Source organism: Haliotis rubra, unplaced genomic scaffold, assembly GCF_003918875.1.
Source record: "Haliotis rubra isolate DU_JTF1 unplaced genomic scaffold, ASM391887v1 Scf123, whole genome shotgun sequence".
Lineage (NCBI taxonomy): Eukaryota > Metazoa > Mollusca > Gastropoda > Lepetellida > Haliotidae > Haliotis > Haliotis rubra.
In genome coordinates, this window is record NW_025765148.1 from 827,780 (window position 1) to 855,123 (window position 27,344).

Genomic DNA, 27,344 nt, shown 5'->3' on the forward strand with positions numbered 1-27,344 from the left:
GTTACAATGTAGTTACAATGAGATGTTTATACAATAGATGCGATGTTTATACAATAGATCGGGCTTGGTGGAGGAGTGGATCATAAGCTGATGGTTACAATGTAGTTACAATGAGATGTTTATACAATAGATGCGATGTTTATACAATAGATCGGGCTTGGTGGAGGAGTGGATCATAAGCTGATGGAATGAAGTATCCTTGGTCTTGGTGGGCTTGTGGCGTTTGATGTGAATGGCTTCTGTGACCTTGCGTTTAGTGAAGTCCGTTTGGTTGTTGGCGAGAATGGTGATGGAGGTTGGGTGGATTTCAGTACATGTTTTTGAGTGATTGTAAACAATTATCTCACAGGTTAATCATGTGGCATATAATTACGTTTTCAACTATTATTTAAGCGCTGTATTGACGTTATCGTGTTGTCATTATTCTACTTATTACTCACGTTTGGCAGTATAATTTCTTTGAATATCCTTCGTCGGTCATGTTAGGTAACTGGGTATTTTTCGCATCGCTTCGCTGTCCGCCATGCTGGTGCTGATGCAAAAGATGTGAAGTGCCGCAGTGAAGTTGTTTACTATGGTCTTAACCAATGGTAACACGTCGCGATGACCTTTCGGAGATTAGCTCACGGGGTATATAAGACCGATATAATTGTCTGGCATGTAGGTGATACGAGCAGTAAGTCCACTGCCTCTGCGGGGGATATTCCATCTGGCTCGTTAGGTTTCCCTTAAAGGTCACATGCAACGTAAAACACAACTCTGCAGATTCTGATACCTTTCGGTATGGACTTACCGAAACAAAGCGTCAAAAATGCAAATTCAACTTATAAAGTTGAAAAATAACGCGATGAAAAAAAACGCGCGAAATCGGAGTTCAAACGTTTCACTAATTTACCCCAGACGTTTCTGGGGAATACAGGTTTCAACAGCTGGGCTGCGCTCATAGCACGTGCGCAGTGAAATAGGTTCGCGCAACTTGGAAGTGGGCTGTCTGGTGAATACTCGGTTAAAGCTTTGGTGTGAGCTATTTTCATAATGTTTTTTTGATATCTCACAGGCGCGAGCTTTTTGTATGTTATAACAATGAATAAACTGTTTATATAATTTCATTTGTCTATTTCACCACACATTCTTCTTACCGAGTCACTTTCTCAGTTCGATACTTAAAAGTAATGTCATGATTTAGAGTTGACACAATTTCTAACTGTGATATAGATATGTCGCTGTCACAGACAAAACTCAATGTCTTGTTTTATTGACACCTGTGTGTCTGCCTGCCTGTCTGCTAATGACAATATTGAATACACAACTGCGATCACTGACCACATGCAATTTGAACTTAACACCAATCAGGCTATACACCATAAACAAAACGCATTGATTTATGGCCCGAGTTCGGTCTCTGTCACATTATGTAATTACACAGACAAGCAGGTGTGATACTTGAACACATGACATGTTATGATGTCTGTTGATTGCAAAATGTTATACACAAAAATGAGCATGTATTTACAAAACCCAACTTTCTGTATATACACACACAATGAGCCGTGCAGGCAGCATCTGCAAATGAACCAGCCGTTACACTTGAGTGCGCACCCACCCGCTCTGACTGGGTTCGGTATCCCGGCTGCTTCGTTTCGAGGGAGGTAAACCCAAGTACAAAATATTGCACTTTTGATTAGCGATTATACGCTTATAATTTTGTTTATTTGTATTTTCATAATCAGCAATGCATATTATATGTCATGAAGAAGTGATAATTGTGTTTTAATTATGTTTGATTTTTTGGTTGCATGTGACCTTTAAGACTAGCTGTTGATGTGCTGTTGACGGTAGCCGGGTGGGATAAAAGGAGAGATGGGAATTGTACAGTAGTATGGTAGATATATACATATGTGGTGATGTAGTATATTTGTTGGGTATTTTATATCATGTAGGTAGTGTGGGTTGGGGGGGAAATTAGTTATGGGAATAAAGTAGAATATATAGAATGTAGTGTAGGAAAGGTTTCTTGAGTGAAGAGCTATGTTTGTTATCATTTTTTATATTTTCCTTGCTTTCATTTAACAGAATAAATTATTAGTATTTACATTTCTGCCTTTTGTCATATTTAGTTGAAAGGATTGACAGATGTCATTGAACCGAAGATGAATTGTAAACTGTTCTTCTGGTTTTGTAGTTTTCCCACCTTATATTAATATTACACAACGCACACAAGTCCACAATAAACCATGAGCAGGGAAACAATAGGGTACATTCCGCATTGAAACTCCTCTCACTTGGCTGCCTATTAGAACGCGCCTAATACAATATGAAGACCTGACTATTGCAATAGCCTCCATATTTCTCTGATGCTGCTTTCAAAATTACCAAATGTCAAAAAATACAGCCGCCCGAATCATTAGTAGAATTTCTCACACTTGTCATAACACATGTCGTGAAAACCCTGCACTGACTTCCTCTTAAATCAAGATTCAACTTTATTTTTTTGTGTTTTGTGTACAAAAGCCTCAATGGCGCAAATCCGGAATACTTACAAGAACCTCTTACCACTTACACTCCAGAAAGACAGCTCCATTTCAGAATCTGAACTTACGCTCCATGTCTCGTTTCAAACTGCATACGTTTGGAAGGAAATCCCTGGCTTGTTCTGCCCCTCTACTTTGGAACCCTCTCCCTATCACCATTAATTCAGCAGTTGAGTTTAATTCCTTCAAACATCTGCTCAAGACTCATCTGTTTTCATTGTATTATGACCAGCCACAATTCCCTCATTGTATGTATGTATTTTATCCATCCACTGTGTTAGCGCTTTGAGCATGTGCCTTGTGTTGTACATGGACAAGGCGCATTATAAATTAACATTTATTATTATAATAATGACTGACGCTGCAGTGTCATATGCCTGCTCAACGTCGGTGCATTATTCATGGAGTGAACAAGTTTCCTTGTAATCCCCAGTATTCAATATTCAAATCTACCTATTTTCTTGCTGCCTGTGGTACCTCTGAACACGAGGTATGTAATTAGATTGTGAGGAATGGTTTGCAAAAGTTTCTCCAAGTTGGCAATTTTCAGATGTATTTGTTATACACTCTTCAATAAGGACACATTACATTATCTTTCAAAGTTTAATTACAAAACCTCAAAAGCAACTAAAGATCATTACACCATGAGAACAATACGGGATGGTTTGGCGTTGGCATCTGTAGCAGTCGTTTGTGTGCAGAATGATGCTGCAGGATCACGTCCCGATATCTGGTGCACCTATCACATGCAATTTCTGCACTTATGACTCCACTTCCACTACCGCCACCAAACAATCGACGTATTTCACCCTTTTTTGAACATAAAGTTCCCCTCGACATCTCAAGAAACGTGTAAATTTTAACTCACTCACTCTAGACACGTCTGCTTCCATCAACGCATGACAGGAGATGACAAGACTTACAAAAGAACAAAACAGATCTGCATAACGTGAGATAGACATGCGCCAGGTGCATTAAAATCGACATTCAGAGATATTTGTAGAAACAAATTAAGAAGAACACGAAAGGAGTTTATAATCTTCTGTCAATTAAACACAGTAATGAAGACCTTTGGAAGTAACTCAAGAAATTGAAAACAAAATCTACTAACACAATAGGGAGGCTGAAACACTTTGAGAGTTGACTAAACAATGAACAGAAACTGACTTTGATGGAAGATTTCTTATCTCTACACGATAACCAGTGTATTAACTGTGAAAATGGAACAGCACAGTGTCTTAATGCACCTATAACTTTAACTGAGCTAACAAGAACAACTAAAGCAGAACAATGCAGTGAAATACTGGTGCAGACTTCTAAACATGCCTGACTATAGATTACCAACACAATGTTATTTTATGCTATTATCTTTAGACAGGGTAGGTCGAAATTCATGGACAACTAGAATTAAAAATATTCTTTCTCAATTTGGTTTTGGATTTGTTTGGATAAGCCAGGATGTTGGTAATCACAAAATATTTATTGAATCATTTAAAAAGAGATTACAAGATAATTTATTCCAATCTTGGCAATCGTCTTTGGATAGCAGCTGTAAATGATTTTATTAAATTCTTTGTTAAATGTAGATACCTACTTGATAAATAATGATATCCCTCAATATTTAAAAGTCCCCGATTTCGGTGTTATAATCTGAAAACTAGCAGTTGAAACTGGTAGATACATTAATGTGGTATATAATGAAGGGCATTGGCTGTTTTGCAAATTAAATGGTATCTTCGTTGTTGAAGATGAATGGTATGTGTTTTATATCTGTGATGCCTATTCTCATATCAGAAATAAGAACATATCAAAACATTTTAGTAAATGTCAATCAATTATTAATTTTACATCTATAGTACTGAATAAAAATGTTAATATCATCAAGGATGTATGTCTATTTTTTATAATTTGTTGACAAGAGAAACAAATCTAAATGAAATACATTATATGTGCTCCAATTATCCATAAATTTATATATGTTTTTTGGGCCGGAGGCCTGTTACTGAAATAAAGTTCTGTTCTGTTCTGCTCTGTTCTAAAGCAGAAGAAGTCACCAGGCTGTGATTGTATACCTTCAGAAATACTGAGCCACCCTTCTGATGTGATATCGGTTGTACCTTTACCCCTTTTCAGCAAGATTCTTGAATCAGGAAATTTTCCGACGAGTGGTGTCGAGCTGTAATATGTCCCCTCCTTAAGGGCAGATCGCTAAATTAGTTGATGACTAGAGAAGGACGTCACATTTACGGGAAATCTTTCATAAAAATAATAACTCAAAGTTTACAGCAATGGACATCTGATAATAGTATTTTATGTGAAAACCAGGCCGGATTTAGAATGGACAACTCACCGGTGGACAACATATTCACCGTATTCTGCATGGAATGATCAGAAAATATCGGCCAAAATTGATTGTCCGTTTCTATTGCTTTTTCATAGACTTTTAGAAAACCTTCGACGACTTAAATCATTCATATCTTTGGAAACGAGTCATCAACTATAACATACAGCCCTGCAAAACATGTATTCCAAACTAAAATCATGTGTCAGACCTTCCAGTGATCTAACAGAATTCTTCCAGTGTTTCAAGGAATAAGACAGGGGTGTATCTTAAGCCCGCTACCTTTTACCTTATACATCAATGACGACATCAGATCGTAAAGATATTTATATTACTGAAGATACCACTAACATAACGCTGTCCTCTTGGCAAATTTCAGTTCAGTCACCACTGTACAATAACCTAAAACTACATACAGAAAAATCATAAAACAATACACACCAATATCTCCATTGGTGAATATTTATAAAATTGTGAATTTGCGTAAATATTATATCTACAAAAATGAAATGTACAAGCATCCAGCATTCTTGTAAATCTATCTTTATTTGCAGTGCGTGAATTCAAGATAACAAAACGTTTTGTGAATATCCACTTGTAATTGAAATAATTGACGTATATATTGTTCTTTCTTCTGGCCATGTTGAAATTTGGGGTTACATAAGGCCGCTTCTGCTGCTAAAACCCGGGACACCATTTCTTATTCCATACTCCGATTACAAACCAGCATTAGATCTTACATCCGTGATCTAATGCAACAGAAGCGCGAAACTCAAGTAAGAATGATAAAATTACATCAAATAAAACCAACTAATGGTTACACCTACTTGAGTTAAAAGTGAATTTTTAAAGAGGTCATTATGCGACGATGAGGCATTTTCCATGCCAGATATATATCATTAAAAGTTGAGGATCGTTCATTTTGTATTCCTTGTGATTAAAAAAATCACTTGACTGCTTTGATTTTTCCATCAAAAGGAATCAATATGTCAAACGTGTGAAGGATCCTTTTATTAATATTAGTTCTCATTTATTTTTTAATTGTTTTTAAAAGGAAATTGATATTATTCATAATTCGTTAACAGTCAGTGATTTTGTATTTGTAATGTGAATTCCTAACTTCGACTGTTAGTGGCAATACTTTCAAAGTGGGGTCTAGTTGCATGAAACGATGGTCCCCCTTAGAGGGTTTGTGAGTCCCATTTCATTCAAAGTATGTTTCATCCTCCGTGTTAAATTGGAGTACAATCGCCAACGGCTGAAGGGATGGTGTAAACCAAGCGTGGGTTCATGCAGGTAGCAAAGGTACTGTACATCCACATGGGCCCTAGTATTTATATTGTACTGGTCCCCACAGTGATATCGTTTTATGATACCAATTTTACTGTCCCTTGTCGACATATTTGTTTTGTCTTGCTGTAGATTCGTTTTAGAATATAAATTGTTCATCTGGCTGAAATATTTCCTATTTGAAGTTAAATATTACCCCACTCACATAACTGTGAGGCTGTTCCACGACGACGGTTCTACTGCTCTAGGAAGAGCCATGTGCCTGGATTATTATTATAGGTGCTGATACTAACGTGATTTATTACAATGGGACTAGCTGGGGTCCATTCCATGAATTGATCGCTCCCAGCAACCAGTCCCTTTCCTGCAGAGATGACGCCATTCTTCCAGCTGAGCCAAAATGGTCTGTACTTGTTGCAGGATACAATAGATGATTCAAAGAGGGAAGCCTTGTTATTGCACTGAAGGCACCCATTGATAAAGGACCTGGAGTTACCGTGACCACCAAATGACACCTCATACATAGCAGTAGCATACTTGTTGGGATTTGTGTGTAGGGCAAAGTTGGCATCGTAGCACGTCTTGACCAGAAATACCACGGTGGAGGTGCCGCCTGCGATAGTTTGAAGGTTGCTGGTTGATATCTGTTGGAAGGTGTATGTGCCGATATTAGGTGTGGTCAGTCCGACGTAGGGACCTGGGGATGAAATGATTTGAGTATGTTGGTAATTGTTAGTGACAGTAAAGAACAAACGTTAACCCTTCTCTCTTGTAGCAGAGCAAATGGGAATACACAATATGGAAGGCTTTCTGATGTGACCCGGGTTTTGCTCTCAGGTTTACTGGTTTAACAATGGAGAGACGCAAGACACACCAAGCCATTATCCGCGCCAAGTGGTATCAGTCCTACATAAGTACACCCTTTCTGTGAAACAAACAGTTGCTGACAGACACAAAAGCACAATACTTACTTTAAAAAAGGTTTACCTGTGCAATTAATCACGTGCGGAGTCCAACTGCCATCAGCCATGCAGGTGTTGTTGACGCTGACGACGTCCAGCGTTACATCTCTGTAGTTTGTGTGACAGATACATGACATCACAACCCCTGCTAGCTTGGATTCAGAACTGCAAAATGCGTTGGGAATGGGTTCGTCAGAACAGACATCTGGCTGATAGATTTCCCCTGCGGAGTAGAAAATTCCGTGAAATTGGGGGCGGCGGGGTAGCCTTGTAGTTAAAGTGTTCGCTCGTCAGGACAGACATCTGGTTGATAGATTTCAGCTGTGGAGGAGAATAGTTGAAATTGCACAGTCATAGACTGTCCCATTCTTTCCAGCACGAACAATGTCACAATACAATAAGCAAAAATTCAATCGAACCACAGTGGCCTGCAAACAATCTGGTGTGGACATATTATGTAGCTATAACTCATATGTAGCTATAACTCATATGTAGCTATAACTCATATGTAGCTATAACTACAGACTCCAGTTCTTCAGATTTACAGGTTCTTCAGAACAAACATCTGGCTTATTGACATCATCTGTGGATTAAATAACGAATAAAATTCTGCAGGGATCTCGTAGTAGCAGGTGGTGGGAAGATATAAGTTCATGCATGTGTTTTGTGTATTGACAATTTTGAGTAAGTCTATTTCAGGCATATCGTCTATTTCAGGCATACCGTGACTACAAATAGATATAAATTCATGATAAATACATATATTCAAAAACTGTTTGACGAAGGACAGTAAAACTAACTAGAATAACACAGTATCAAGAATTTAAAATAGCATCATTCTCTAAAGTTGGATTTCAAATGAGGACAGTACAATATAAAAACGGGGTGTGTATCGCCTGCAACTGAAGGTAGATCACCATACTAGGGACTGACAATTACGAGATTAATTGATTGGAATAGTAAACTGACGTACAAAAAAATGTACACACCTGATGCTTTGGTAAAATGTTTTCATGAAAACAGCGTAATATTTAGAAAAGTGCTTTGATTGCGACTCACAAGTTACAAGCATTGTGTACGTGTTGCAATAACACCATAGATATCGTACCCAATTGGAACATTACTAGCAAAACATTAACGTTGTTTTAATAGTCTCAAAACATCAGATGTGTGGTTTCTTTTGTTACATCAATATAGAAATCATTTAGTACAGGAGCAAAAGCGACAGAGCATATGCTCTTAAAAATCTCTTTTAAAAGCTGCGGGTATATTACGATTAAGACATTATATGTGAATCAAATCACAACAAACATCAGCATTGTGATGAATAGTGAAATTCTGCTGGAGAAGCCAAGTTGAATTACGTTGTTGTTGGGTGACAACTGACTGTATTTACCTAATGTGCCTCCTTTCATTAATGCCAACAACCACAGACTATATAACCGATTCTTCCATGAGATATAATTGAAGAGAAGTATGCAGTAGTATACTGTAAACAGGTTGCAATTATTTGCCTTCAGGTTGAACATGACAGTATAAAGAGCACGCTAAATATTATTTCATGTGGACACTTTGATGTTGTATGTAACGCATGTCTATATTTATATCAAGTCTAAAAGCGTAGGGAAACTCAGTTTCACTGACATGAGCAATTATGCAGCCAAACAATGCGTGTACTTAGGGCCTTTTCACTGATTGAACTGTCTCTCTGTCTGTGTAAACAGCACTTTCGTGGAAAGGTCCTTGTGAAAAAGCCATGGTTTAGCAGCAGAAGGTCAGTGGGGTACCCAAATGGTTAAAGTGTTCGCTCATCATGCCCAAGACGCCAAAGAAAAGAGTTTGATTCCCAACATGGGTACCCATTTCTTATGTTGCTGGAATATTGCTAACAGTCACGTAAAACACACTCAGTTAGTCAGCAGCAGAGTAGCCCTTATACTGCCAAACAGAAGACAACGCGTGTTCAAAATAAATTTGTGGCTTCAAATTTGTCAAGTAGTCCTTAAAATACACGTTCATCACGTTTTAATAGCATAGGCTTCCAACAACTTAAGTGATGAAGTTGAAGTTTGAAAGCGTTTGTAGCACATTCAGGAGTACTACAGTGCCGTGGAACAACCTCAGTGATAGTCGTGGTGGTTATTGTGTACACATGTATAGAGCAACGTTTTCCTAATGAACCAATCTGCTTCCGACAGTACGAGTAATAACTATTTGATCAATTTAATTATGCATTTATACGTCTACGCCCATTACTAACACGAAAGGGAAAGTGTTTGGAAATGATCGCTCAACCTGTTTTTCTGAGCCATGAAATGTCTAGCCATTCTGAACGTGCATTTCGTGGTTATTGTGTACACACGTAAAATAGAGCAACGTTTTCCTGATTAATAAATCTGCTTCTGACAGCACGAGTAATAAATATTTGATCAAATCAATTTCTCCGTTTCAGCAAAAGGATATTGACTGACATAAAGCAGGTGTCGTTAGTAACCAAGTGATAATAGTATATTGATGACAAGATGAAAACATGTTTGATAATCAATACTTAAAAACGAATTTCAGACAATGACAAGTCAAAATGTTGACAGGTGGCGCGGCAGTTTGATTCGAAAGTCAATAAGGCGTATGGCCTCCTTGAGCGTTGACAACAGCGTTGCATCGTCTGTACATGGAGTTGATGAGACGGTTGATGAAGGCCGTAAGAACTTGTGCCCACATTCGGTGATACGCCTGAGAGAGTTCAGCTGCAGTTGTCAGCCTTAATCGCACATCTTCGAGGCTCCTCTGAATCTCGTCCCACAATTGTTCTGAGGGCAGGCCATTGAAGAGTTTGTATGCCGTGTTGACGGAGAAAGTCTGTAGTTGCTCCGGCAGTATGGGCACGCGCGTTGTCATGCTGGAAGACGTGGTTTCCATGACGACCAAAATGTGGCAGGACGAAGGGTCTCAGCACTTGATCAATGTAGCGGGCAGATGTTACACCATTTCCTTTACCAGGACCAATATTATGGAATACCATAGGGCCAGGTTTGTGATTGAGAGCTATAGCACCCAACAGAATTATGCTCGGACCTCCCCACGAGTCTCTTTCCAGGACACAATCATCTGCAAAACGCTCCCCCGCGTCGTCGCCACACACGACACGTCGTCGTGTGTGGCCCACTGGAGGCGAGCACGACGATGTCGAACAGTGAGGATCAGACCCCGGTAAGGCCTGCAACATCTGACGTTTCTCTTCCATAAACGCCTTCGCACTGTGTCAGCGCTGATTGGTCTCTGGTGATTGCCAATGGTTGTCTGTGCAGTTTCCGTAGCCCAAGGGAAACGATTTTGCAGGTGATGACAGACAATCTGCCGATTTTGCCTCAACGTTGTCACAGGCAGTCTTCCACTGCGAGGATGGTAGGCTGTGCTTCCCGGGGGCTTGGACTCGTTGCTGCAGGTGGTATATTGTTCGAACATGAACAGAAAAATGATTTGCAACATGTCTTGCAGTCTGGCCAGCATTCAGTCTTGCTAAAGCTTGGTCCCTCTGTTCCTTTGATAATCATGGCATGTCCCTACTGTCGAACAGTGAATGATTCGGAGCATGTTCGGTGCCTCTTCTTATAGGGATGACACCTCGGGATGCACGTGCATTGTCATTTTCATGAAATACACACAAAAACCTCGTCCTACCATACTTTAGTAACTGCGTTTTGACGACGTTTTTTTGTATCAAATACAGCATCTGAACCCAAATTTTCTTGAACATTGGCAACGCACCAGGTCTACCAAAATATAAATAGTGAAAAATTAAATAACATTCAGAAGAAACATTTCTGGCAAAATGTTTGGTAGGATGACGTTTCTGTTGCGGTTCAGTATATCTACAAGGCTTTGATGAAAGATACTGAACAGTTTTCGAAACGAAACCCACCCCTCCTTTTTGAGCCTAAGTCAAAAACATTTCCATAGAAACCAATAAAAATAAAAATGACAAAAACCTGCAAATAGCAAAAGTCGCCACTTTAGGTTCTGTTTGATATATCTACCACGTTTTGTTGAAAGATATTGAACGGTTTTTGAGTTATTCTCCGGAAACAAAATGATTACGGACGGACGGACGGACATAGGGACGAGGCGTTGACTATATCCCCCCGCATTACATGCTGGGGGTTAACAATAATTGCCGACAACTCATACAGTTTTACTAAATATACAGAACACAAACAGCTGAATTGAAATTATTCTGATGCATATTGATTGTCGACATGATGTCTGTCTGCTGCAGTAGTCAGGTATTTGTCGACATGACGTCTGTCTGCTGCAGTAGTCAGGTATTTGTCGACATGACGTCTGTCTGCTGCAGTAGTCAGGTATTTGTCAACATGATGTCTGTCTGCTGCAATAGTCAGGTATTTGTCAACATGATGTCTGTCTGCTGCAGTAGTCGGGTATTTGTCTTCAGTTACCCAACAATTGCCTTTCCCGTTCATTGTTGAGACTTTTTGTTGTTGATTTGGTATGAAGTAGAAGATGAATATACAGATAAGAAAGAGCACGCTGTTGGAAATAAAACATCACAGTTCGTAACGGCCCATGGAAAATGCCAGGGTTTAGCAGCAGAACAGAACAGGCGTCATTCTGCAGCCTTCTGTTTGACATGCCAGAGAACATGGGCTCCTTTCACGAAGCAACCGTAACTAAGGTTAACCATAACTCCCCTTCTTTAACATTGCACTAAGGTTACCTTAGTGACTTACGATCACCTTAGCGCTTGGTGAAAAGAGGTCGTGGGGTCCATTCTTCACAATTTGTAGAGCCCATTTCAGGTACTCCCCACCATTACTTGGCTAGATTATTGCTAAAAGTGGCCTTAACTATACATTTTGGCTTGGGGTGTCGAGGTGAACGGACGTGCTTTTGAGAGTTCTGCTCTTCCTATATGATGTTATCACGAATTTGGCCGACATGAACTCTTCACAGTATTATCAAACACAGAACCCTGATCCACTGGATTATAATATTTTGAATGAACTTAATGACATTATAGGTGCTAATGACAGGAAAACGTGTGAACAAACGCTGGTCGATTCAAATGTCGATGATGATGAAGGTTTGAACCATATCAGACAAGCTATATATGATATTGCTAAAACTGAGTGTCGGGATTTTCCGGAGGGAACTCTTGTGAAGAGGGTGAAAAGAAATGGCCAGTCAAAGTCAATTGCAGAAAAGTATGCATCTGACGTGTATCTACTGTATAAGTTCTACAAGGGAGCTATACAGTCACATGTTATACAGACTGAAGTTCTGAGCAGGGTTAAGTCGGTCCAGCCCAAAGTTCAACATGAATTAAATGATATGGATAAAGATATTGCCTCGCAAATGCTATCTAAGATGATGTGTATTCATGAAGATATGATAAAGAAGTTTGAGTCTGTATGTAAACAATTAGAAACCTTTGAGGAAAAATATGATAGAGACATGATGCAGCTGTTTGAAGCCTATGATGGAAAATCTGACGAGGTCAAGTGTTGTAAAGAAGAGATAACTTCTCTTCGCCATAGTGAAAAAACTCTCATGTCAGAAGTAGTGAAATTACGCAATCAGATAAAGCAGAAAGACTTAGAACTGAAAGACACAAAAGATAGCCTAAATTCAAAGCTCAACTCCACTGAAAAGTGCGTACGAGCAATTGAGGGCAAAATGGATTGCGTAAGTACAAGGCACAAGCTACTGTATTCAGAGGCCCTCAAGGATACAAGCACTGATGTAACCACGCCAAGCAAGACGACAATGGAGCCCAGGGATAGTCAATCAAGCCCTGTCAGCACTCCCCAGCCATTCAATGATGACGTCACAGTGGAGACCCAGACAAGCTATGATATCAACCCTCCTGTGGACATTGGTACAGTAGATTACGTCACTAACAACCACTACTCCTCACACACGAGACGAAACCAGTCAACAGACAGAAGAAACGTCACTTTCACTAACCACTGGAAAAAGTGTTTCTCAGGAGTATCCAGAAATAGAAACAAACGATTTGTACTGAGTTATGTATAACCTTACGAAGTCGTTAAAGATGCCATCTGTGAATATGCCAAAGAACGTGGCGTTAACGTCTCCAATACAAGGCTGATGAAACATTGGGAAGAGGGACGTTATCCAACATACACGATCAGAATAACAGTGTCAAGACGATGTGTGGATATTATACATGGCGACGAGTGCTTCTGGCCCGAAAACGTAAACTGTAGGGACTGGATTCCAAACAGCGATTGGTACAATGACGACACGACAATGAAGCAAACACGTAGGGCGTGGTGTGGAGTTGTGTATATTCTCATGGCAGCTTTCAGTGTAATAACGTGGAATGTACGGGGTGCTAGTAACTGTTTGCCCCATCTCAAAACAAAGCTCGATGGCTGTGATGCTCTATTCATTAACGAACATTGGATGAATAAGTCTGAAATATCAACACTGCTCGATCTACATGACTCTTTTAGTGTATACTATAAGTGTAGAACTGACCATTCGTCACAGAGAGGAGCAGGTGGTGTTGCTCTGTATATCCGGAAAACATTAAACAGCTCTGCGCTCTACGTATCAGAGAGTGACAACATCCCGGGTGCAAAGGTGACCATTAACGGGAGCACAACCTTTTTAATTGGCACCCGTCTTCCGTCCACAAACGTGCTTGTTTCTCGATATTGTGAAGAACTGTATAATACCTTTGATCTATATGACAAGTGCGCTCAAGAAGCAGAGACAATATTAGTTGGAGATTTTAATGCTGACATAACTGACTGACTGACTGACTTGAGTTTAGTTTTACGCCGCTTTTAGCAATATTAAAGCTACATCACGGCGAGGGAACACCAGAAATGGGCTTCACACATTGTACCCATGTGGGGATTCGAACCCGGGTCTTCGGCGTGACGAGCCAACGCTTTAACCACTAGGCTACCCCACCGCCCTAATGCTGACATAAGACACTGTTTGACTCAAAGCGTAGAGCTAGGCATCTAAATAGGGTTCTTACAGAACGAAACCTTGTATCTGTTATACCTCTGGATGATAGTAATGTTTTTACTTATTCCAACAAGTGTAAAACACAAAGAAGTTTGATTGACTACGTCTTCATAGTTTGTGATCTCAGAAATAGGGTACTGGGTTATGCTATTGACAATAACACAAGCTATGCTGCATCCGACCGTTTTGCTATCCCCAAGGTGTTTCGTAGTGAAACTCCTACATACAGCTATACTGGTGGTATACATCTAAATTGGCAAAAAGCCAATCCAGTAGATATCTCATTGTATCAGTATGAAACTGAAAACTATTTTAGAAATGTTGAATTCGAATGCTCCCAGTATACATCTCCAGAAGAATATATCGAAGCTCATTATGCATATGTAACCCAATCTCTCCATTCTGCAGCAATTCTGATAGTTGTTGTTGAGTTGGCTTTACGTCACATCGGCATTATTCCAGCCATATAGTGACGAGAACAAGTTTGCATTAGTAAACATCGTAAGTACATACTCGGAATGAGTTTTATTTCAAGGACATATATTGATTACATTGTCATTTAAAAGCAAAGAAAGTCATAGCATCAAATTTAAAGGCAGGCAATTTGTTAGTCACGTTTCATAGTTTCATATTTCGCAGTTACAATTTGTGATACAGATCAACTTCCCTCAGGTAGTTCACTATGAGATGAGCGCTCACGTGGGAGAACAGATCTTTTAGGTTTGTTGCATCATAATGTGAGTCCCTTGCAGACGATAAGTCCACGCATTCAAGCAGAATATGCTTGATGGTGAAAACCTCACCGCAAGAGACACACATGGGGGGTCCATCCCCATCCGTTTTCAGCAGATAGTCATGTGTAAATCGACTGTGGCCAATACGACTTCGTCATAAAATTACTTCATCACGTCTTGACTGACAACCCAAGTAGGTATAACCTATTGTTGGCTTCAATTCATGGAGTTTGTTTCTTCCTGCTTGAGTGTCCCACCTTTTTTGCATCAGGTCCCGAGTATAGCTTTTGAAAGTGGGTTTGAAATCACTGTACGGGATTAGCAGTGGAGATAGGGGATTGTCAAGAGCTGCTTTTGCTGCAGCATCGGCCTTGGTGTTACCTGCTATGCCGACGTGACCCGGCAACCAGCAGAGGACGATGTCACATTGGCCAGTAGAAAGGTCGTTGTGAAGTTCTAATATGTCCAGGATGATTGGGTGACTTGAAGTCACATTTTGAAGTGCTTGAAGGCAGGATAATGAATCTGTGAAAACGATGAAGTTTTTGGAATGTTTTTGCTGTTGAATGTAGGTCAACGGTGAGAAGATAGCTTTGGCTTCAGCGGCGAAAATGGAACTGTTGTCGGGGATCCTAGAGGAGACAGTCTTGGCTCCAATGACTCTAGCGTTCTTGGATCCGTCTGTGAAAATGGATCTATGGGTTATACTTCGAACGTAACTGGTTGTATTTATGTTGGAACACCAAAGGATTTGTTTCAGACTTTTTGAGTTTGGTGAGTGTAAGATCGACCTGTGGTTTCACCATTTGCCATGGTGGTGAGGACAGAAGTAGGTAAGGTGCAATGATGTTGAGTTCAATTTTAGCTGCAGATATGTGTGGTTTGATCCTGATTCCAAGTGGTGGAACCAGGCTTGGCAGTTTAGGAAACAAGTTTTCAAATAGCGGGCTGAAAACACAATTGTATGCTGGATTGGACACATTTGAACGTAATTTAGTGATATACTGCAGTGAGAGTTTAATGCGGCGTTGTTCAAGGGAAGGTTGATTGGCCTCCGCATATAGACTGTCTACCGGAGAGGTCCTAAAAGCTCCCAGGCAGAGCCTCAGCCCTTGGTGGTGGATAGAGTCTAATTTTTCTAAATTGCATTTTCAGGCTCCACCGTAGACAGTGGAGCCATAATCTAGTTTACTGCGAACTAATGATCTGTACAAGTGAAGTGGGTCTGATCCCTTCCCCACTCTGTATTTCAGACTACTTTTAGCAAGTCTAAAGCCGTCAAGTACTTTGTTTTCAAATGTTTTATGTGTGGTAAGAATGTCAGGTGGCGGAATATAATTTGTTTTAGATTTTGAAAACTTAAGACCATTTTCATTGGCCCATTTTTGGATTTTGTTAAGGCAGAGTTGTAGCTGCCTTTCTATTGTGTGCATGTTCTCACCATGACATGAAATATTCAACTCATCCACGAATCATGATACAAGAGAACACATGTAGTTACTACATTGCTTATAAAGAAGCAAAACGTATTTTTCGAAAACGACATCGTCAATCAAAGAAACATGAGGATGATCTTAAATTCAAAAGAATTTATGAGGCTTCTGAACTAGGTATACAAGAGTACTCTAAAGCTACCAAAATATACAAACGTAAAAAAGAATACACTCAAGTTCTCACTTACGAAAACACATCTTGTAATACTCAGGAAGGTATATGTGACCTATTTGCTAAATATATATATCTCTACCATGTACAGATGCTAATTTTGATTCAGATTTTACTGATTATGTAAATAACTTTATCTCAACTTGAGAATACTAATGATGACTGTGATGATGCTTCTACACTGCTTCAGTGTCCTTTTACGTTTGATGAACTGTTATGCACTATTCGGCGACTTAAGAACGGCAAATCACCTGGACCTGGCGGTATTGTTAGTGAACACTTAAAGTACGCCGGTAGATCTGTTATTAATCGCCTAGTAGCACTTTACAATGCTATTATTCATTATGAATATCTACCTTGTGGTTTTAATGTTGGTACCATACTCCCCATTCACAAAGGAAAAGGTAAAAGCACATGCAACCCTTCAAATTACCAGGGTGACGTTAAATATTAACTCACTCACTCATTCAAATTACCGGGGAATAAGTATTGCTTATTACAGGGAAAGAAACTCACCAGGGTATTGTGTCTTTCTAGACAACGAGAAGGCCTTTGATAGAATATGGCTCAATGGATTATTTTATGAACTCCATCACTTTGGTATAAGTGGTAAACCGTGGCGTATCTTATGTATTAAATATACTTCAATGCAGTCTTGTGTTAAAATAGGGGTGGGGTGGGGGGTTGAATCTTCTCCATTTCCTGTAAAACAAGGTGTTGGTCAAGGCTGTCTTTTGTCAGCTGGGTTATTTTCATTGTATATTGATGACCTATTATCCGCACTAGAATCATTACAACACGGTTTAAGTTTTCCATGGGGTAATGTGCCAGGTATCTTATTAGCAGATGACACAAATATTGTAAGTAGAGCCATAGATGGCCTACAGTGTGCACTAAATGTGTGTTTTGAGTACTTTTGTAAATGGCATCTTAAATATAATGCCGACAAAAGTGTATTCTGATTGTTTGGTAATACTCAAAAATATATACCATGTCCATCATTTTACATTGGGGAGAAGATTGTAACTCAAAAAGATCTTGTTGTGTATGCTGGCTTGTACATAACCACTGCATCTTCAACTTTAGTGCGTACTCAAGAATCATGTGATAAACTTAGAATGTTAGTCAACACAAATCGCTGCAATGGTTCGTTCTTTGGTGGTCTAAACCCCATGTCTGCCTGTGGAGTCTGGAACAGAGTTATGTTACCATGTGCCCTGTTTGCTTGTGAATTATGGTGTAAACTAACATATAAAGAGTATGAAATACTTGAAAGAGCACAATCTTTCTTCTGTAAAAAACATCCAGGGGCTCTCTAAATGTTCTTCGACAGTTGTCGCACGAGACTGTTTAAATTACTATCAGTCCAAGCATACATAGAAAAACGTAGTCTTATGTTCCTTGGCAAATTATGTAGAGGTTATTTAAACTTTGTATTCAAGAATGTCTTAAACTTTAAACTTAGTCAATTCTTACTTGACTCATGTTATGAAAGAGAAGTTAAACGTACAAATCCCCTATCTAGAATATGCTAATATTAATGTATAAATACGACCTGACATATTACGTAAATATACTGAGTCAAAACAGAAACTTCACAAATTGTAACTTGAAAAATAATGAATAATTTTTCTCTGATGATACATGTATGTCTCCGAAATGGGATCCCTATCTTTCGACTCTAGAAAAACGTTAGCAAAACCCACTCAAACCCATCCATTCATCGTGCAAATGACGTTAGTGCCAAATCAGGTTTTGCACGCATCGAAGTTTTCTTCATATGCACATGTTTGCATTGGCCTCAAGAATTGAAAAAACACTTTTAAACCACAGTTCGAACGGTACTTGAAATGCCACGATTGTCAAATGTGCAATGTGAACGTGCCGTTGGCATGTTGCAAGCGGGAAGATCAGTTATTGACGTCGCAAGTGCAATGGGATGCAGCCGTCGTACTGTGTATGACTTGCGAGGTCGTCTACAACAAACTGGCACCACTTCTGATCGCCCGATCGGGTCGTCCACGTAAGACCGTCAAATCGTCCTACGTCACCTACGTGACAGATTTCTGCCGGCTGCACGAACCAGGGCTGAGATGTTTAGAGGTCGACTGTCCTCACAGACCATTCGAAATCGGTTGCGGGCTGCCAATCTCCATTCTCGACGTCCATATCGTGGGCTCATCAACGTCAACGTCTGCTGTGGGCCCAACGTCACCTCCGATGGACCCAGAGAGACTGGAATCGAGTCGTCTTTAGCGATGAATCCAGGTTTACCCTCAGATTCGCGGACGGCAGGCATAGAGTCTGGAGACGACATTGTGAACAGTATGCCCAATGTTGTGAACAGGAAGTCGACAGATTCGGGGGCGGAAGTTGCATGGTGTGGGGTGCTTTCTGTGGAAACAACCGTTCCCGACTTCTGGTCATCCGTGAAAACCTCACAGCTGCTGCTTACCGCGACCAGGTGCTCACCCCTGAACTCGTTTGTTTCATGGCGGCTCATGGCCCAGGTCTACAGTTCCAGCATGAAAATGCTCGGCCGAATACCGCGATGTTGACACGAAATTTCCTTCAAAACGCTGGAATCAACATCATGGACTGGCCAATAAAGCACGTTTGGGATGCACTTGGGAGAAGGCCTCGTGGTCTTAGGAACCAACCTCTGAACTTGCAGGAGGAAATCCCCAACCACGTGTTCACGGCATGTTTGGCAGTGGTGGTAGTGGTGAATGCGCGGGGCGGCCATACACGATATTGAACTGAGTAATTTCGCATTTTTATTCTTGTGACTTGACATTCTGTATACCCATGTTTTGGAACGGCGGTGTAGCCTAATGGAACTGATTATGGCACTGTCAGTGTATCGAGTACATCACACAGATCTCAGCAATGAAATAATAACAATTTAACCATCTTACCATCTCTTGTTCTTTAATAGTGCCCTGAGGAAAGAATGTGAAGTTTCTTTTTTGACACAGAACATACATACATCGTGTCTGCCAGCTTTCTTAATAAAGCACAAGGGAATGTCCATGTTACGAAAACAATTCATGATGCTGAAAATATCCATATATGTAAAGAGTTAACGTCAAGGGAAAATCAACATAGATGCTATTCAGTGCGAGACCAGAATATACATACATTATGGCAAATGTCGATCCTACGACCTGATCTATTTCACTGTATTGCAAACTCGGTGCAAATTAGTACTCTGCGTATCCAATCAAAAGGGTGTATATGTGGCACATTTGCCTACGATATTGTCAAACATGTCTTTATGTACTGCGAGCCGACAAGCCGCCAGAGATATCTTCTTATCGAATCAATTATTGACATAGTAGATGTAAATACGTTTTCTAGCCTTTGGAACAATGATGAAGAATTGATTCTATGTTTCTTACTCGGAGGACTTCCAACAGAATATTGTCTATCCCTTGATGATAATGTATGGCTTGAATGTATGACTAATGTGTGTACAACTGTTAACAACTGGAAACATTTCTTTGTAAATTGTTTGTAACTATCTGTATTCCCCTGTTTCTGATCTGCATGTAAATATATCATATCACATTGTATCTTCGTTCACTGGAGGAAATACAGAATATCTTTCTATCTATCTATCTATCTATCTATCTATCTATCTATCTATCTATCTATCTATCTATCTATCTATCTATCTATCTATCTATCTATCTATCTATCTATCTATCTATCTATCTATCTACTCTCAGTTTTGTGTGGCTTTGATTGACAGGAGAATTTGACAACTCGGGACTCCGCCCCTCGTGTCAATTCTGTCAATCAAAGCCACACAAAACTGTGAGGTAACCAAGCCAATCACGAGTGTTAAGGTGATGTAACTACTACAAACAGCACGCTAAATATTATTTCATGTGAACACTTTGATGTTGTATGTAGCACATGTCTATATTTATAGCAAGTCCAAAAGCGTAGGGAAACTCAGTTTCACTGACATGCGCAATTAATGCAGCCAAACAATGCGTGTACTTAGGGCCTTTTCACTGATTAAACTGTCTCTCTGTCTGTGTAAACAGTACTTTCGTGGAAAGGTCCTTGCGAAAACGCCATGGTTTAGCAGCAGAGAAGGTCAGTGGCGTAGCCAAGTGGTTAAAGTGTTCGCTCATCATGCCCAAGACGCCCAAGAAAAGAGTTTGATTCCCAACATGGGTACCCATTTCTGATGCAGCTGGAATATTGCTAACAGTGACGTTAAAGATACTCAGGTAGTCAGCAGCAGAGTAGCCCTTATACTGCCAAACAGAAGACAAGGCGTGTTCAAAATAAATTTGGGGCTTCATATTTGTCAAGTAGTCCTTAAAATACACGCAGATCACGTTTTAATAGCATAGGCCATCAACATCTTAAGTGATGAAGTTGATGTTTGGAAGCGTTTGTAGCACATCCAGGTGTACTACAGTGTCGTGGAACAACATCAGTGATAGTAGTGGTGGTTATTGTGTACACATGTATAGAGGAACGTTTTCCTAATGAACCAACCTGCTTCTGACAGTACGAGTAATAACTATTTTATCAATTTGATAATGCACTCATACGTCTACGCCCATTACTGACATGAAAGGGAAAGTGTCTGGAAATGATCGCGCAACTGGCTTAGTTTTTCTGAGCCATGAATTCTCTAGCCATTCGGAACGTGCATTTCGTGGTTATTGTGTACACACGTATAATAGAGCAACGTTTTCCTGATAAATCAATCTGCTTCTGACAGCACGAGTAATAAATATTTGATCAAATCAATTTCTCCGTTTCAGCAAAAGGATATTGACTGACATAAAGCAGGTGTCCTTAGTAACCAAGTGATAATAGTATATCGATGACAAGATGAAAACAAGAAGAAGCTGACATATTCCCCCGGCCCCCACATGTTTGAAAGAACAAATCATCTAACAGTTACTTAAAGTCCATCTTGATGTCTTTTTAGACTTAAAAAAATGCTAAAATTCTGTAATTAGCAAAAGGCAACACTTTGGAATCTGCCTCACATATCTGCTAAGTTCTGCTACAAAATATTAAGAAGTTTTCGAGTTGTGCTCCGGAAACGAAGCCCATACCTCCCTTTTGAGACTAAGTCCGAATCGTTTCCATGGAAACCGGGAAAAATAGAAATGCTAAAAATCTGTAAATAGCAAAAGGCACCATACTAGGTCCTGTTTGATATTTACTGAACCGCCAAAAATCCGTTACTCCCTTTTTGAAATTGGTAATCAGTTTAATTCAAACACATGTAAATAACATGATGGTTGTTGGAAAGATTTCAAAATTGACATGTTTGATAATCAATACTTGAAAACGAATTTCAGACAATGACAAGTCAAAATGATGATAGGTGGCGCGGCAGTGCGATCCGAAAGTCAATAACGCGTATGGCCTCCTTGAGCGTTGACAACAGCATTGCATCGTCTGTACATGGAGTTGATGAGACGGTTGATGAAGGCCATAGGAACTTCTTTGAGCGGCATTTTAGAAGTTGGGAAGTACAATATAGGACAAACTTTATGGATAACAACTTCTTTTTATTGGTGAGTGCGACGTTTCGATACAGATTCTTGTACCGTTGTATTATGCTTGACAACGGTACAAGAATCTGTATCGAAACATAGCACTCACCAATAAAAAGAAGTTGTTATCCATAAAGTTTGTCCTATACCGTAGGAACTTGTGCCCACATTCGGTGATACGCCTGAGAGAGTTCAGCTGCAGTTGTCAGCCTTGATCGCACATCTTCGAGGCTCCTCTGAATCTCGTCCCACAAGTGTTCTGAGGGCAGGCCATTGAAGAGTTGACAGAGAAAGTCTGTAGTTGCTCCGGCAGTATGGGCACGCGCGTTGTCATGCTGGAAGACGTGGTTCCATGACGACCAAAATGTGGCACGACGAAGGGTCTAAGCGCTTGATCAATGTAGCTGGCAGATGTTACACCATTTCCTTTACCAGGACCAATATTATGGAACACCATAGGGCCTAGTTTGTGATTGAGAGCTATAGCACCCCACAGCATTATGCTCGGACCTCCCCACAAGTCTCTTTCCAGGTCACAATCATCTGCAAAACGCTCCCTGCTTCGTCACCACACTCTCACTCTGCCATCTGCCGTCGAGACACAATATCGGCTTTTGTCGGAGAAGACTAAAGTTCGCCACTCCCGGTGACGCCAATTCCGATGATGTGTGGCCCACTGGAGACGAGCACGATGGTGTCGAACAGTGAGGATCAGACCCCGGTAAGGCCTGCGACATCTGACGTTTCTCTGCCTAAAACGCCTTCGCACTGTGTCGGCGCTGATTTATCTCTGGTGATTGCCAATGGTTGTCTATGCAGTTTCCGTAGCCCTAGCGAAACGATTTTGCAGGTGATGACGGACAATCTGCCGATTTTGCCATAACGTTGTCACAGGCAGTCTTCCACTGCGAGGATGGTAGGCTGTGCTTCCCGGGGCTTGGACTCGTTGCTGCAGGCGGTATATTGTTCGAACATGAACAGAAAAATGATTTGCAACATGTCTTGCAGTCTGGCCAGCGTTCAGTTTTCCTAAAGCTTGGTCCCGCTGTTCTTTTGATAATCGTGGCATGTCCCTACTGTCGAACAGTGAATGATTCGGTGCATGTTCGGTGCCTCTTCTTATAGGGATGACACCTCGGGATGCACGTGCATTGTCATTTTCATGAAATACGCTCAAAAACCTCATCCCATCATTACTTTAGTAACTGCGTTTTGATGACATTTTTGTATCAAATACAGCATCTGAATCCAAATCTTCTTGAACATTGGCTACGCACCAGGTCTACCAAAATATAAATAGTGAAAAATTAAATAACATTCAGAAGAAACATACCTGGCAAAATGTTTGGTAGGATGACGTTTCTGTTGCGGTTCAGTATATCTACAAAGTTTTGATGACAGATACTGAACAGTTTTCGAAACGAAACCCACCCCTCCTTTTTGAGCCTAAGTCCAAAACATTTCCATGGAAACCAATAAAAATAAAATTGACTAAAACCTGCAAATAGCATAAGGAACCACTTTAGGTTCTGTTTGATATATCTACCACGTTTTGTTAAAGGAAATTGAACGGTTGTTTAGTTATTCTCCGGAAACAAAATGATAACGGACGGACGGACATACAGACGAGGCGTCGACTATATCCCCCCGCATTACATGCCGGGGGTTAATAATAATTGTCGACAACTCATACAGTTTTACTAAATATACAGAAAACAAACAGCTGAATCGAAATTATTCTGATGCATATTGATCGTCGACATGATGTCTGTCTGCTGCAGTAGTCAGGTATTTGTCGACATGATGTCTGTCTGTTGCAGTAGTCAGGTATTTGTCAACATGATGTCTGTCTGCTGCAGTAGTCAGGTATTTGTCAACATGATGTCTGCCTGCTGCAGTAGTCAGGTATTTGTCGACATGATGTCTGTCTGCTGCAGTAGTGAGGTATTTGTCAACATGATGTCTGTCTGATGCAGTAGTCAGGTAGTTGTCGACATGATGTCTGTCTGATGCAGTAGTCGGGTATTTGCCTTCAGTTACCCAACAATTGCCTTTCCCGTTCATTGTTGAGACTTTTTGTTGTTGATTTGGTATGAAGTAGACGATGAATATACAGATAAGAAAGAGCACGCTGTTGGAAATAAAACATCACAGTTCGAAAAGGCCCATGGAAAATGCCAGGGTATAGCAGCAGAACAGAACAGGCGTCATTCTGCAGCCTTCTGTTCGACATGCCAGAGAACATGGGATCCTTTCACGAAGCAACCGTAACTAAGGTTAACCATAACTCCCTTTCTTTAACATTGCACTAAGGTTACCTTAGTGACTTACGATCACCTTAGCGCTTGGTGAAAAGAGGTCCTGAGTTCAATTCTTCACAATTTGTAGAGCCCATTTCAGGTACTTCCACCATTACTTGGCTGGATTATTGCTAAAACCCGCCTCAACTATACTTGCTCAAGTTTCTCACTCACGAGTTCCAGCTGATGGACCGTATGGAGGATTATCTTTAGCGACTGATACAGCCGCGTCCTTGGTTGATTCAGGTGGAACTATATTCATGCTCATGTGTCGCATACGTCGTTGAATTTACACTTGTGAGAGGTACGAGAAAACCAGTTGTCCGAAAGCCGTAGTGGCTGAGTAGGTTAGATGGCTAACTTTGGGTGCTGGTGATTACCTGCCTGAGACAGAGAGTGTAGGTTCGAATCCTGGATACGACTCAGTCTAACAAAAGTACTAGAATCGGTACGTTACTTAGAATATGTAATAACAAACATAATGTGTTAAAAAATCAAACTATTTAAAATCATTTTATGAATCAATATATGACTCTGTCTCTTTTCTCAAGACCAGACATCCTCCTAAACAGATGCATTGTAGGTGTGTATTATGCAGCAACAGTCTCTACACAACTGCATTGTAGGTGTGTATTATGCAGCAACAGACTGTACACAGCTGCATTGTGTGGGGAAATAATGTGCTTACTGTGTACACAAAAATACTTAAGTCATATTTCCAGTTTTTTTGCCGGTTCCCCTAGGAAAATGAGCTCAGGAACATTTCAAAGACAGGCTGCCAACAGGAAATGCTATTGATCCCATTGCGATTGCGTGCACCATGATTGGCGAACCTATAGGAAGACATTACAGATCGCAACGTATCCGATGATTTGTGTTTCCTTTCTGTCAGAGTTTGATACAAAACATATTCTTTTATTCAATTAAGAAGCACTCGATTCTTGAACTGTATGGCATGACAGAATTAGAATGACCATATGACCATATTATTTTTGACAATTTGCCATACACATACATAATACAATTCATTATACAGACCAATTACTCCTAAGTAGATATTTAAAAGATGTCTTGATAATGTGAATCCCTTGCATTTGAAAAGCACACAGTCAAAAGGCATATACTTGATGGTGAACACCTCATCGCAAGAGATACACTTAGGAGGTCCATTTCCATCTGCTTGTAGCTTGTTAACTACTCATCGACAATGTATACTGAGAAAGAAAAAAGACTAACACATATGTGTCCTGTTTTAATCAGTTTTCAGCAGACGAATACGTAAACCAAATATAATAAAACAATGTAAGCACATTTACACTTTAAATCGCTGCACTGATCACCAATACCCTTCATTAAGTATAGCCGTCAAATGTGCCCCAAAGGGTGGTGCACAAACACAGCGATCAGCACTGTTCTACACCGTTGTGGTCGGGTGGCGTGCTGCCCAGCTGGGAGAGTCACATACGGTCGATTGAGTGAGTGAGTGAGTAAGGTTTTACGCCTTTTTGAGCAATATTCCAGCAATATCACTCCGGATGACACCACGAAGAGGCTTCACGCATTTTACCTATGTTGGGAATCGCACCTCCGTCTTCGGCGCGACGAGGCAGCTATTTAGCCTCTGGGCTACCCCATCGCAATAGCCGACGTTATTAGGGCCAGGAGACTACATCACACGATTCATAAAGAAGACTTTCAGAATCGGTATAGTCCACGAGGATAAATTCCAATGGGGGATACGGATTCTCATTGTGATTGTAAACTGACGTCTCACTTGACACCGATGCTACAATTTTCATGTTTCTCTTAGGTCTATCGACAGCTATGGTGTAACGTTTATACGAGTGAGTGAGTCAGAATTTTCCATCGCATCGGCACTATTGCGATGAGAACAAACTGACTTTAATTAAATGTATCTCATCAAAGGAAAGTAAAATAGTATTTTGAGTATCATAGTTTAAGTATAAAACATACCAATTCAATAGTAAAAAAATACACTTTCTCAGAATATAATAGAGTCCATATGAACATACAGAACAAAGTCCTACCTTCTAAACACAGCGGGGCTTTAGTCACACGATGCACACTGCATCGCCTCCCTGACGGACACGTGTGATCTGCGCAGGGGCCAACGAGTTCCTTAAAATAAACAAAATATTTTCAGCAATTATATACATTCCCAGTGTTAATTAGAAATTAGTCAAGAAAAAAAAATGATCATATATAAAAATGAATGCAAATATATCGGGCACAAACTATATCCATCGTGAGTCAGGAACATCAGGCATTGATAGGTAGTGGTTGAATAACAACTTGTTATAAAACCACCAAACCGTTTCCATAAGCATGACCGTTCAGCCATATGCTTGGTCCAATGTGCACTTATGAGTATCATAAGCATCGGTGACAAACGGATGTCCGAGGCAGTTACTAATTCTGACTTGTACCATACGTTTCCGTTTTTGCATCATATGGACAATTGGCTAGCCATTGTATGTGTTCATGACGGGGTCACCGATGAAGCAGAATACGATCACCTTCCACGAACACTTGTCATCATATTTAGCAAAATAATCTTATGGTGTGGAAAGGGTTTTGTAGCTTTTACTTGTGTATCACAATCATATAGTCGTGGTACCTTGTTTCCGGGAAAAGAAGAGTGTATCCCTCACCTAAACATGTCACTTTGTCATTGGGTAATGACTTTCTCATACGACAACATAATCAGTATATTTTCACACACACACACTGCTCCTCAGGATCCACGTTCATAGACGTATTGGCAATATAAAGCACATTCATACATGCGGAGACATACCTTCGGCCAGTGTGAAATATCGCTGTGTTTCCACGGTGGTTTCGTCACCAGGTCGGTTGGTGCTGATGAACTGTGTTTCTTGTGAAGGTGACAGGTGCGCAGATTAGGTTCGAATCCAAATGAGGAACAGCCAAGATTGGCAT

The 27,344-nt window shown here is 40.3% G+C and overlaps 1 protein-coding gene and 3 long non-coding RNA genes across 5 annotated transcripts; 1 reads left to right on the forward strand and 3 right to left on the reverse strand.

Moving 5' to 3' along the window:
- Positions 1-14,882, forward strand: LOC124266094. Its single transcript, XR_006895633.1, has 3 exons — positions 1-11; positions 4,698-4,701; positions 14,772-14,882. It is a non-coding gene; the product is annotated as an uncharacterized LOC124266094 (long non-coding RNA).
- On the reverse strand, positions 6,392-7,214 carry LOC124266092 (C3 and PZP-like alpha-2-macroglobulin domain-containing protein 8). The gene is made up of 2 exons (XM_046700909.1): positions 7,150-7,214; positions 6,392-6,859 (listed from the first exon to the last, which is right to left on the reverse strand). Exons 1-2 carry the CDS (start codon positions 7,190-7,192, stop codon positions 6,399-6,401), a joined length of 504 nt encoding a protein of 167 aa, XP_046556865.1. The 5' UTR covers positions 7,193-7,214; the 3' UTR covers positions 6,392-6,398.
- Positions 7,276-27,344, reverse strand: LOC124266093. 2 transcript variants are annotated; one of them, XR_006895631.1, is made up of 3 exons: positions 27,202-27,344; positions 26,432-26,522; positions 7,276-7,347 (listed from the first exon to the last, which is right to left on the reverse strand). It is a non-coding gene; the product is annotated as an uncharacterized LOC124266093 (long non-coding RNA). The 2 variants fall into 2 exon arrangements; XR_006895632.1 differs by lacking the exon at positions 7,276-7,347 and adding an exon at positions 7,413-7,445.
- On the reverse strand, positions 19,861-21,365 carry LOC124266095. The gene is made up of 3 exons (XR_006895634.1): positions 21,356-21,365; positions 20,579-20,581; positions 19,861-20,163 (listed from the first exon to the last, which is right to left on the reverse strand). It is a non-coding gene; the product is annotated as an uncharacterized LOC124266095 (long non-coding RNA).